The sequence below is a fragment of the Entelurus aequoreus genome, linkage group LG10, assembly GCF_033978785.1.
Source record: "Entelurus aequoreus isolate RoL-2023_Sb linkage group LG10, RoL_Eaeq_v1.1, whole genome shotgun sequence".
NCBI lineage: Eukaryota > Metazoa > Chordata > Actinopteri > Syngnathiformes > Syngnathidae > Entelurus > Entelurus aequoreus.
In genome coordinates this window covers 37,061,827-37,075,563 of record NC_084740.1, presented here as the reverse complement: position 1 = coordinate 37,075,563, position 13,737 = coordinate 37,061,827, and the positions used below count along the sequence as shown (strand labels likewise).

The 13,737-nt window shown below is 35.3% G+C and overlaps 1 protein-coding gene across 1 annotated transcript in view; it reads right to left on the bottom strand.

Annotated features, from left to right (window-relative positions):
* Positions 1–5,322: 5,322 nt before the first annotated feature.
* gmnc (geminin coiled-coil domain containing) overlaps positions 5,323–13,737 on the bottom strand; it is a 38,821-nt gene continuing 30,406 nt past the window's right edge. The window contains exons 4-7 of the mRNA XM_062062128.1: positions 10,896–10,990; positions 10,741–10,823; positions 8,549–8,665; positions 5,323–6,387 (exon numbers count right to left, since the gene is read on the bottom strand). Of these exons, the coding sequence (XP_061918112.1) occupies positions 5,761–6,387; positions 8,549–8,665; positions 10,741–10,823; positions 10,896–10,965 (897 nt within the window). The 5' untranslated portion in view covers positions 10,966–10,990 and the 3' untranslated portion in view covers positions 5,323–5,760. The remainder of the gene's footprint in view (positions 6,388–8,548; positions 8,666–10,740; positions 10,824–10,895; positions 10,991–13,737) is intronic.

Genomic DNA, 13,737 nt, shown 5'->3' with positions numbered 1-13,737 from the left:
AATTTTTTCACTGGATTCAGAATAAAACCAAATTCTGTCTTACCCATGTTAGTATTTGAATATTGTTACTTGAAGACTTATTCCTGGTTACAATTATACTGTTAAGAAAGTATTGTCTTATACTTTGCCTAAAATGAGAATGCATCGGCTGGTGAATTTTGTTTTAGGCGGGGCTGAAAGTTTGTAAACCAAACCCCTTTAGAAGATTTCTTTGTGATTTTCACATACAAATGAAGCATTCTGGTGCATTCTGACAAAATAATGAAGACAAAATAGAACATTTCATAGGTTTGCAGAGAACTATATACAATATATACACTGCAAAAACTGAAATCTAAGTAAGATTAAATATCTCAAATAAGGGTGATATTTGCTTATTTTCTGTCTCATAAGATAATTCTTCTCACTAAGCAGATTTTATGTTAGAGTGTTTGACTTGTTTTAAGGGTTCTGGTCCTAAATGATCTCAGTAAGATATTACAGCTTGTTGCTGAGATTTTTTGACCTATATTGAGTAAAACATGCTTGAAATTAGAATATCAAGTGTTGCAAAGCTGTGTCATCAACACTCACAAGTATAAAACTACTTTTTTAAAGTAATAATTTCTTACTTCAAGCATGAAAAAAAAAATCATGATGCCGAGCGCATATCATTATGTCAAGATAATGGCACTAGCATTTACCTAATTTAAGAATATTTTTTAACATATTGTGCAAAAAGGTCTTTTTTTTCTACCAAGAAAAGTGCAGTTGTTATTAGTGAGAATATACTTATTTTAAGGTATTTTTGGGTTCATTGAGGTTAGCTAATTTTACTTGTTTTGGAAAGTCTTGACAAGCCGAATTTTCTTGTTCTATTGGCAGATAATTTTGCTTAGTTCAGATAAAATACCCCTCATTTTTGTTTTGTTTTTTCTTCTTTTAGAACACTGACTTTTTGCAGTGTATACACTACAAAAACTGAAATCTAAGTAAGATGAAATATCTCAAATAAGGGTGATATTTGCTTATTTTCTGTCTGATAAGATAATTCTTTTCACTAAGCAGATTTTATGTTAGAGTGTTTTACTTGTTTTAAGGATTTTGGTCCTAAATGATCTCAGTAAGATATTACAGCTTGTTGCTGAGATTTGATGACCTATATTGAATAAAACATGCTTGAAACTAGAATATCAACTGTTGCAAAGCTGTGTCATCAACACTCACAAGTATAAAACTGCTTTTTTAAAGTAATCATTTCTTATTTCAAGCATGAAAAAAAAATCATGACTTTGACACAATTGTGTCTCATAATTAAAACAGATGACAGCCAAATGGAATGCTGTTTTATTTTCAATGAAACAATAGAAAATACGTACTCATATAGTAGTACACTTCTTATTAGTGAGAATATACTTATTTTAAGGTATTTCTGGGTTCATTGAGGTAAGCTAATTTGACTTGTTTTGGAAAGTCTTGACAAGCCAAATTTTCTTGTTCTATTGGCAGATAATTTTGCTTGGTTCAAATAAAATACCCCTAATTTTTGTAATTTTTTTCCGTGTTTTTGAACACTGACTTTTTGCAGTGTATATATTGTATATATATATATATATATTGAATATATACTTCTCAACTCTGTGGTAATATTCTTCTCACAAAATACAACCAATAGTACGTTAATGTTAAATCTTACTTGTGAAAAGTAATCCTCCGATTCCTATTTTCAACAGTCCGCTCATTTGAGCAGGAAAACGCTGAACACCAGCTTTGTTTTCTACCTGTCAACTGTCAGTTTAGGCTGCTCATCACCACTTCAAGATGGCGGCCGAATTTCTCGCGTCACAGCAGCCAATGCTGCGTCTACTTATAAGATGTCTATGCATTTCAAGTTCAAATGTTGTCGTTTCCTACAGGAAGTCCAGGAAGGTCACTTCCTGTCCCCTGGCGCTGTTTTGTAATGTTTCTGTACTTGTTTTGATTATTATTATTATTTTTTGGTTTTTTGTAAATGTTGCATATTATAAATAAAGGTTTATTAAATAAAGATTTAAAAAATAGTTAAAATAAATAAATAAAAGTTTACTTCCTGTTTTCAGCGTTTGAGAGATAGGTGGTCAGAAAAGCCACGTGTGAGGTGATGTCAGAGGGTCCACTCCAGAACCAGAACCAAGGTCACAGGGTGAGGAAGAATCAGCTGTGAGAAGTGTGGACTCATTAGAGGCCCACGTCTTTGAGGGAGGGGGGCAAGCTGTCAGGATCCGCGAGAACAGGCCGCCTAGACCGTTCCCCGGATCAGCTGAGGAGGATTGAGTTTCAGCAGTCCGGCCTCCTTAATGACCCCTTTAGGTGGCCGGCAGAGACCCAGCACCAACCAGAGAGTCTGTGATCCTCAGCGGCGCCGCCTTCACATTCTGACTCGCACCCGGGACTCTCAATCTGGACGACATCTGCGTCGTGTCATTAGGAACAGACCGCTCGGACACCGCGCACCAGAAACTTCCCTCGGCCTCCGAACGCATCTCTGGGGACCGGGGTCCTGTACTTGGGGACCCCCAGGGAGATGAAAGCCCACCATTGTTACATGTCAGGGGAGGACCTGAGGGGCCTCCAGGGAGTCATGGACCACCTTTTGTTTCCATAACACCCGCAGCAGATCTGACTGGTTTAGCTTGGAATGGTGCTAACATGCTAACGTAATCATTAGTAAAACAGGCGGACATGAATATTAGTAAAACATTATAACATAATCATTCATAAAAATGCTAACATGAATATTAGAATAGAATAAAATAGAATAGAAAGTACTTTATTGATCCCTGGGGGAAATTCAGCACCACAGTTTGCTCACAATAGACAGTAATAATAATAAATAATATAATATATATAATATATAAATAATATAAATATATTCTACATATACTCTACATTTAAGTGCAGTCAAGGAACATATGCATTAGACATTATACATATTAGTATAACATGCTAACATTATCATTAATAAAAATACTAACATGACTATTAGTATAACCTAGGCTGATTATATTGTGAAATCCCAAAAAGAGGACACATACACTACCGTTCAAAAGTTTGGGGCCACCCAAACAATTTTGTGGAATAGCCTTCATTTCTAAGAAGAAGAATAGACTGTCGAGTTTCAGATGTAAGTTCTCTTTTTCTGGCCATTTTGAGCGTTTAATTGACCCCACAAATGTGATGCTCCAGAAACTCAATCTGCTCAAAGGAAGGTCAGTTTTGTAGCTTCTGTAACGAGCTAAACTGTTTTCAGATGTGTGAACATGATTGCACAAGGGTTTTCTAATCATCAATTAGCCTTCTGAGCCAATGAGCAGACACATTGTACCATTAGAACACTGGAGTGATAGTTGCTGGAAATGGGCCTCTATACACCTATGTAGATATTGCACCAAAAACCAGACATTTGCAGCTAGAATAGTCATTTACCACATTAGCAATGTATAGAGTGTATTTCTTTAAAGTTAAGACTAGTTTAAAGTTATCTTCATTGAAAAGTACAGTGCTTTTCCTTCAAGAATAAGGACATTTCAATGTGACCCCAAACTTTTGAACGGTAGTGTATATGCGTGCCAAGGCGGGCAGCACGCCAAGGCCGGGACTAGGTGAACATTTGCCAATGATACTCCAACTTGCTTTATGAATAATATATTTATTTAAATAAAGCATTTTTTCTCCTCTGTTGACAGCAGTGTTGGCGCTAGGAACTTTCTAAATGGGGTCCCAGGGACCCCATCAAGTCATAAAAATGGGGTCCCACTTTTTTGTAAGCGTTTTGAAAACAAATGATAAATGTATGCATTATCCTGTTATATCTCACATTTATATTGTGTTTTGGAAAAAGGTTGTCATAAACGTTACTTAATTCATTTAAAAAAATAATAAAAAAAGAAAACAAATGTGTATACATATGTAAATGTATTCAGTTATAAACATTCATTCACTTTCTTCTTTCCTTCATGGATCTAAACTTTACCGCAGCTTGTAGTTTTGTCTTTGTTTTTATTTAATAAGTTGTAGGTGTATTTATTTCAGTATAAAAGTGTAAAAAGTGTTTTGCTTGGGTCATGAAATGATGATAATGGTGTGCCAGGGCATACATACATTTTATATTTAACGCTTAAATCTCTGGAGTCTACATCAACTTCAGATCTATCCCTCATTTCAAAATGGTTTAGTATTTTTATGTTGTTTTTTTGTTTATTTTTTCCCGCCCTTTTTTGTCAAACAAAACTATGTTTTTTATGACAAACACACAAAATATGCAACATCTTCCAGCAAAAATATTTTTCTTAGTGGAATATTTGATGTGAAGTAATGGGAACCTTGGATAGGTCAATAATTCATAACAACATTGATTTTGATTCAATATTATGTTTTGAGCAATGACAGTTTGAAAGAAGAAAAAAAACAGCTTAGTTTTATTAGTCAACATTGCAACTTTTTCTAAATTACATTTCACTTTTAAGCTTTTTTATTTCACTTTTGTTATGTTTTTTTTATTTATTTTAATAGTATTTTTAGAATGTGCCGTGGGCCTTCAAAACATTAGCTGTGGGCCGCAAATGGCCTCCGGGGCACACTTTTGACACCCCTGCTATAGATAATAAAAAATTTAATGTGATAAATCTATGGATAAAAAGCAGAGCCTGGCGACGCATGCGCATTTATCATAACTCTCTCTCTCTCTCTGTCTCTGCCCCTCCCTCACCAATGCTGCTGCGCGCACAATTTGTTTTGTTTTTAACCCCTTCTTAACCCTGAACGTACATTGAAAATACACGCAACCCTAACTCAAAATGCCGGACATTTGAGGCATTTAAGAAACTCCGCCCTGACAGCTCCGCAAAAGAGGACATGTCCGGTGGAGAGAGGACGTATGTTCAGTCTAAATCAATCAATCAAAGCTAGCATGCTAACATGTAGCCACTTCCTTAGGAACACCACAAAGATATGTCAACAAGGTCTTCCTTTAACAATGTTTATTGTTGTTTTTGTAGTCTTTGGTGGCACCAACAATCTTCTTAAACATTTTTTTTTAATGATTAAAGTTTGCTGCTCCTTGTTAGCGTCTTGGCTGGTTAGAGTGTTAGCCACACATCACAGCTAGCATGCTAACATAATAATAATAATAATAATAATAATAATAATAATAATAATAGATTTTATTTGTAAAAAGCACTTTACATTGAGTAAACAATCTCAAAGTGCTACAGTGTATTAAAAAAATAAAATAAAATCAAAAATAAAAAGATAATGAAAAAGAAATAAAAATAAAAACTAGAACAGCCAAATAGCTAAAACTAGTATGCATATATAAAAAAAAAAGGCTTTTTTTTTTTTTAAAGAAGGGTTTTTAAGCCTTTTTTAAAAGCATCCACAGTCTGTGGTGCCCTCAGGTGGTCAGGGAGAGCGTTCCACAGACATGTAGCCACTTCCTTAGGAACACCACAAAGATAATAATGTCAACAAGGTCTTCCTTTAACAATGTTTATTGTTGTTTTTGTAGTCTTTGGTGGCACCAACAATCTTCTTTAAAAAATGTTTTAATGATTAAAGTGTGCTGCTCCTTGTTAGCATCTTAGCTAGTTAGCCACACATCACAGCAGCTTTAAACTGCCTTTTTCTACACTACAAAACTAATAAGAAGTTAATGACAAGTCTAAGTTAGCAGCACATTATTTCATTCCTTCTATTTGATCTAAAAATCGGCAGTTGTGTTTGTTAGCTAGTTTGTCGTTCAAGTCACCCAAGTGCATTGTGGGACGCCAGCGCGGGCACCCAGGTGAAGTTCCAGCGTCCCACGGGGTCTTTCCTGACGAAGGCTTGTCCCTGAGGGAAGCTGTGGGTCTTGACGCTGCTGGAGGGACTGAGGGCCATACTGAAGGCCAAGTCCGATGGACGTGAGGGACCACCTCCCGACTGGCTGTGGACTGGACTTGGGAGGGCGGACACGTGAGGCGGACTGACCGGGGTGTCTCTGGGGGTCAAAGGGGACCAGGGGGTGGAGCAGAAGGGTGGTGGCTGGCTGAACTGTGGGGACATGTGGACCGGGGTTCCGGGGTCCTGTGGAGTCCAGTCGGCACAACTTAGCGGAACTTCCGGGCCACTCCCGGCGGGACGAGAAGATGGCGGCGGTGTGACTTCTAAAACCTGCTGGCAGGCGTCGATGGTGTCTCTGTCCTTCAGGCCCAGCGTCCTCAGAACCCACAGGTCCAAAGCCGGCTCCGACGAGGCCGGCGACTCTGAGCAGAACTCGGCGGTGAGGTTCCTGCAGACACGTTTGCTGACCTGAGGGGACGCCGGAAGAGCGACGTTCTGCAAGGAGGCGCGCTGGTCGGACGCCAGGTTCCTCTTCAGCTTCCTGCTCAACTTGTGGACGACAACATGGACTCATCGTCATGTCTTTTCTCCTCATGACTTTCTTCACACTTCTGATTGGCTACTAGCTCATTTCATAGTGAAGTGAAGTGATTTATATTTATATAGCGCTTTTCTCTAGTGACTCAAAGCGCTTTTACATAGTGAAACCCAATATCTAAGTTACATTTAAAGCAGTGTGGGTGGCACTGGGAGCAGGTGGGTAAAGTGTCTTGCCCAAGGACATAACGGCAGTGACTAGGTTGGCGGAAGCGGGGATCGAACCTGGAACCCTCAAGTTGCTGGCACGGCCGCTCTACCAACCGAGCTATACCGCCCCAATATATTATATTATTCTACCTATTATATTATTATACTTTTTTTTTAACTAAATTTCGCAGCCGTACACCTAACTTGGAACAATACACATGCAAATTTTTAGCATGTGGTAGCATGCTAACTTTTTAAGCTAATTTGAGTAAAATTAGCTTAAAAAGTGGAAAATAATTTTACACTTTTTTTAAACCAAATTTTGCAGCCGTAAACCTAACTTGGAACAATACACATGCTAATTGTTAGCATGTGGTAGCATGCTAACTTTTAAAGCTAATTTTAGTAAAATTTTAGTAAAATTTTAGTAAAATTTTAGTAACATTTTAATAACATTTTAGTAAAATTAGCTTAAAAAGTTAGCATGCTACTAGGGATGTCCGATAATGGCTTTTTGCCGATATCCGATATGCCGATATTGTCCAACTCTTTAATTATCGATACCGATATCAACCGATACCGATATCAACCGATATATACAGTCGTGGAATTAACACATTATTATGCCTAATTTGGACAACCAGGTATGGTGAAGATAAGGTACTTTTTAAAAAAATGAATCAAATAAAATAAGATAAATAAATTAAAAACATTGTCTTGAATAAAAAAGAAAGTAAAACAATATAAAAACAGTTAGATAGAAACTCGTAATTAATGAAAATTTGTCAAATTAACTGTTAAAGGTTAGTACTATTAGTGGACCAGCAGCACGCACAATCATGTGTGCTTACGGACTGTATCCCTTGCAGACTGTATTGATATATATTGATATATAATGTAGGAACCAGAATATTAATAACAGAAAGAAACAACCCTTTTGTGTGAATGAGTGTGAATGAGTGTAAATGGGGGAGGGAGGTTTTTTGGGTTGGTGCACTAATTGTAAGTATATCTTGTGTTTTTTATGTGGATTTAATAAAATAAAAAAAATTAAAACAATACTGATAATAAAAAAAACGATACCGATAATTTCCGATATTACATTTTAACGATAATGGTAAAATCGGCACACCGATATTATCGGACATCTCTACATGTCTTTTTAAGCTAATTTTAATAAAATTTTAGTAAAATTTTAGTAAAATTTTAGTAAAATTTAAGTAAAATTTTAGTAAAATTTTAGTAAAATTTTTGTCAATTTTTTATATTTTTTGTAAAATCTTACTAAAAATTTTGGAACATTTTAGGAACATTTTTGTACAATTTTTGTAAAAAAATTTAAAAAAATTTGTAAAATTTTTGTAAAATTTTTGTAAAATTTTTGTAACAATTTTGTAAAATGTTTGTAAAAAAATTTGTAAAATGTTTGTAAAATGTTTATAAAATGTTTGTAAAAATTTTGTAACATTTTTATGATGTTGCGCTAAGTAATACTTAAGGCATGGAAACAACATGGAGGGCAAAGCTAATTTTAGTAACATTTTAGTAACATTTTACTAAAATTGTAATAACATTTTAGTAAAATTAGCTTAAAAAGTTAGCATGCTACCACATGCTAATTGTTAGTTTTTTAAGCTAATTTTAATAACATTTTAGTAAAATTTTAGTCCATTTTTTATATTTTTTTTGTAAAATCTTACTAAAAATTTTGGAAAATTTTAGGAAAATTTTTGTACATTTTTTGTAATTTTTTGGTAAAATTTTTGTAAAAATGTTGTACAATTTTTGTAAATTTTTGTAAAATTGTTGTACTTTTTTTTTTTTTTTACATTTTTGTAAAAAAAAAATTATTATTTTTTAAATTTTTGTAAAATGTTTGTAAAATTGTTATGATGTTGCGCTAAGTAATACTTAAGGCATGGAAAAAACATGGAGGGCAAACTGCACAAAGAGCTGAGCTCACTTTTCTTTTCTCTCGCACGTTCCTGACGAAGGATGAGTTGAGGAATTCTCTGAGTTTGTTGTTCTCCTCCTGGAGGCGACTCAGCTGCTCTTCGCGCTGCAGCAGCGTGTCCTGCAGCTGCGAGACACACACACACACACACACACACACACACACACACACACACACACACACACACACACACACACACACACACACACACACACGCACACACATACAGGTTATCATTTGGAATGGGGACCAAGTTTTTGATCATGACTTGTAGGGACCACCCTTTCTACAGGTTGTGGAGGCATAACAAAAATGGCCACTGCCCAGTTAGCTCATACACGTCTTTAAATCTCTGGATTGATGAAGTAATGTGCTGATCATTCTTACTGGGGAAAAAGAGTTAATATGGTTCATGGGGACCAAATTTCAATAATTTTGCATAATTCACACAAATATGTACGTAACTACTGAGGGCCATTTAAAAAAAAGAAGAAGTTGAAAGTAAATATGACATGATGGTCAGAATACAGCACTACAGCTGTCCTCTTATAGGAAGTTTCACCACTTAAATGTTCAAGCAAATCCTGCATCTTCTGTGACATTACTGAAAACTGCTATTTAGCAGTAATGAAGTTGTCTGCTACTCCAACTAGCATATATAGAAGGATGGAAAGTTCTGAATGTGAATCATACTTTAAGGTAATAATGTTTTATAATCATGCTGTATGAAAATGTCATCATTAGGCAGTGTTTTTCAACCTTTTTTGAGCCAAGGCACATTTTTTGCGTTGAAAAGATGCGGAGGCACACCACCAGCAGAAATCATTAAAAAAACGAAACTCAGTTGACAGTAAAAAGTCCTTGTCGCAATTGTTGGATATGACTTTAAACCATAACCAAGCATGCATCAATATAGCTCTTGTCTCAAAGTAGGTGTACTATGTAGTGTTTTAGTTATTGTCTTGCGCTCCTATTTTGGTGGCTTTTTCTCTTTGTTTGGTATTTTCCTGTAGCAGTTTCATGTCTTCCTTTGAGCGATATTTCCCGCATCTACTTTGTTTTAGCAATCAAGAATATTTTAGTTGTTTTTATCCTGAGGACATTGTTGATTGTCATGTCATATTCGGATGTACTTTGTGGACGCCGTCTTTGCTCAACAGTAAGTCTTTGCTGTCGTCCAGCATTTTCTTTTTGTTTACTTTGTAGCCAGTTCAGTTTTAATTTCGTTCTGCATAGCCTTCCCTAAGCTTCAATGCCTTTTCTTAGGTGCACTCATCTGTTGTTTATTTTTGGTTCAAGCATTATACACCTTTTTACCTGCACTCTGCCTCCCGCTGTTTCCCACATCTACAACGCAATTAGCTACTGGCTGCCACCAACTGATATGGAATTGATTGATTGATTGAAACTTTTATTAGTAGATCGCACAGTACAGTACATATTCCGTACAATTGACCACTAAATAGTAACACCCGGATAAGGTTTTCAACTTGTTTAAGTCAGAGTCCACGTTAATCAATTCATGGTAAAGTAAGAAAGGAAAGGAAGAGTATTACATGGTTACTCTGCTGAGCTCTAGACAGCACCGACACTCAACAACAACACATCATTTGCAGACTATAATTACTGGTTTGCAAAACATATTTTAAACCCAATTAGGTGAAATTAGATAATCTCCCACGGCACACGAGACTGTATCTCACGGCACACTAGTGTGCTGCGGCACAGTGGTTGAAAAACAGTCCCAAAGAACACTAAACCAGATTTTGTTTTGTTCCAGCAGGTGTTCCCAGGGAATGTGAGGCATTTCGGGGCCCTATTTTCAGACAGTTTGGCATATTTAGGTGAGGCAGCGAGTGCAGTACCAGCTACAGCCCGATGAGGGGGCTGCTGTGCAAATGTCTCAAACTCAAACTAACCAGTAAACATGTTTTATGGGCCAAAGCTTAAAAATCACTTAGGCATCTTCAGAATGTATATTATTATTATTTAAAAAGGTTTCCCTTTAGGGGACCTGTTTTTTTGTCCCCATACCGTCAGAGGTCCCCTAAAGGTGACTGTGTAAACAGAGCGACGTCCCATTAAGTAAGCATTGCCAGAAAACACACACACACACACACACACACACGCTAGCGACATTAGCATGAGCGCCCCTATTCAGTGCACGTTGATTAGCATGGTTAGCATGGTTAGCGTGTCACCTGTTTGTTCGTCTGCAGGTGATGAGAGAGCTGCTCTGACCAAATGACGCCAGCAGGGGGAGCCCTGTTGAACACACACGCCTCTGACACACAATTATTAATAAACTAACCAAAGTAGTGGCGAGAAAAAGGAGTGGATGTGCACGCCTACTCACCCCACTTGCACGGCGCCTCGACGAGGTCACAGGGGTCGCCGGGGGCCCAAACGGAGGTCAGGGTTTCCATGGAGACGTCTCCAAGTTTATATTTTCTGTGACGATGAAGAGGGAAGACCGTTCGTTTGTGTCGCTATTACCAAAGCTTTTTTTGGACACTGAATTTATGTAACTTAATTTTTTGTGTTTCAATTCTGTTTTTTTTAATACAAATCATGCTGACAATTTCATTGAATAAAAATGGTAATTAATTAAGTATTAGGTTTGTTAAATTGCAGTGTTTTAAAATGCAGTGTGTAAAAGTTTTGTATAAAAACATTTTATGTAAAAAAAGTTCTGTGTGCAGAAATATTTATTGCTTCAAAACTCAAGACTCACTTCTGGTTTCCCCGTGTCATGTGACTGAAAACTGGACAATGTAAGCAAATTTTGGTTTAAAACAGTTTTAAAATTCAGTGTAAAAAAATTCCCTGCTTTAAGACTCAATACTCACTTCCTGTAAATTAAGACTGAATCAATGCAGAAGCAGCCAATGAGGAGTCAAGTTTGTCGTACTTCTTGAGTTTTCATTATTTGGAAACTATTCTTTCTGAACTGAATTTTTTCATATTGAATTTTAAAACACTGAATCTTTAAACATACTAATTTCTCTCTCTCTCTCTCTCTCTCTCTCTCTCTCTCTCTCTCTCTCTCTCTCTCTCTCTCTCTCTCTCTCTCTCTCTCTCTCTCTCTCTCTCTCTCTCTCTCTCTCTAAATAATAAAACATATTTTATAGTAATAAAAATATATATTAAATTTTACTTTAGATGATATCTACTTTAGATTTTAGTATATATTATTCATTATATATATATATATATATATATATATATATATATATATATATATATATATATATATATATATATATATATATATATATATGTGTGCATATATATATATATATATATATATACAAATATATATAAAATAAATCATCTAAAATAAAATCTAAAGTAAATATCATCTAAAGTAAAAATGTCATCTATATTTTTTAATTACTATAAAAAAGTTTTATATACAGTATATACATATGCATATATATATATATATGTATATATATAATTATACATATATATATATATACATATATATAAAATAATTAATCTAAAATAAAATCTAAAGTAAATATAATCTAAAGTAAAAATGTAATCTATATTTTTTGATTACTATAAAAAAGTGTTATATATATATACATATGCATATATATAAGTATATATATATATATATATATATATATATATATATATTTTTATATATATATAAAATAAATCATCTAAAATAAAATCTAAAGTAGAAATGTAATATATATATTTTTAATTAATATAATTTTTTTAAAATTATTTAACATGTTGCAACAAAATGGCTGACATGATTAGATAAATGGTAAATGGGTTACACTATTACCACATTCACCCACACATTCACACACTGATGGAAGCTGCCATGCAAGGCCCTAATCACGACAGAGGTCAAAGGAAGGGTGAAGCGTCTTGCTCAAGGACACAACGGAACGTGACGAGGTTGGTAGAAGGTGGGGATCGAACCAGGAACTCTCAGGTTGCTGGCACGGCCACTCTCCCAACCAGCGCCATGCCGTCCCCAAATTTATAATTATGAATGATCTCTCTCTTGTTAAATAATAAAACGTTTTTTATAGTAATTAGAAAATATATATTACATTTTTACGTTAGATGATATTTACTTTAGATTTTATTTTAGATTATTATATATATATATATATATATATACATATATATATATATATATATATATATATATATATATATATATATATATATATATATATATATATATATATATATATATATATATATATATATATATATATATATACACATTGGAATTTTTTTTTTTAATTACTATGCAGCTGAGATAGCCTCCAGCACCCCCACCCCCCCGCAACCCCAAAAGGGACAAGCGGTAGAAAATGGATGGATGTCGCAACAAAATGGCTGACATGATTATGAGTTATGAGTTTTCAAGTGGACCAAAGCAGTCCACAATAATGACATTTTAGTTATTTCTTGTATTAATACTAGCTGTTCCACCCGGTGATGTTTAAAGATGTCAAAATACACACAGAAAATATTCTGAGATGCGTAGAGAAGTATTGTAATATTTACGCGCTAAAACACTTTAAACATCAAAGATGCCGCACGCCTTTTCCCGCCACTGGCAAGTCAGCTCACCCGCACGAGACGTGCACGCGCAGCACGCAGACCTCCAACGTCGCCGCGAAAAGAGGAAATAAAGTCCGAAGGGCGGAGAAAAGAGGTGGAAAGTGTCGTCGATGCGGAGTAAAAGTGAAAAATAACACCTAAAGAACAAAAAAGTAACACGCACACACACGCGACAGCTATTAACTCCTCGACCAATCACATTGCTGGGTACCAGTGACGTCACGCAGTGGTCTCCATGTATTTGCATGTAAATGACTTTAAATAAACAATCATGCATCATTCATGCTAATCCATGTTATTATGCTGACTTTATTGCCATGGTTACATGCAGGGACAATGAAAAAGAGCATGTTTATGATGTATTTACAGTATTTAAAAAATAAATAATTCAAAATGACAGTTTAAAAAAAAGGTGAAAAACAAGATAACGTCAGTGGCACGCATACAGTAAAGTGCGTTCAAGTGCAGCAGAAATAATCTGGCATTTATTTGACATGGTGATTTGTGACCTGTGTGAAGTTGTCCCCCCTTATCGTTGCAAATATTAAAATAACACACAGGCCATTCCTTTGTGCTGTAAAACATTTCATTTGTACCAA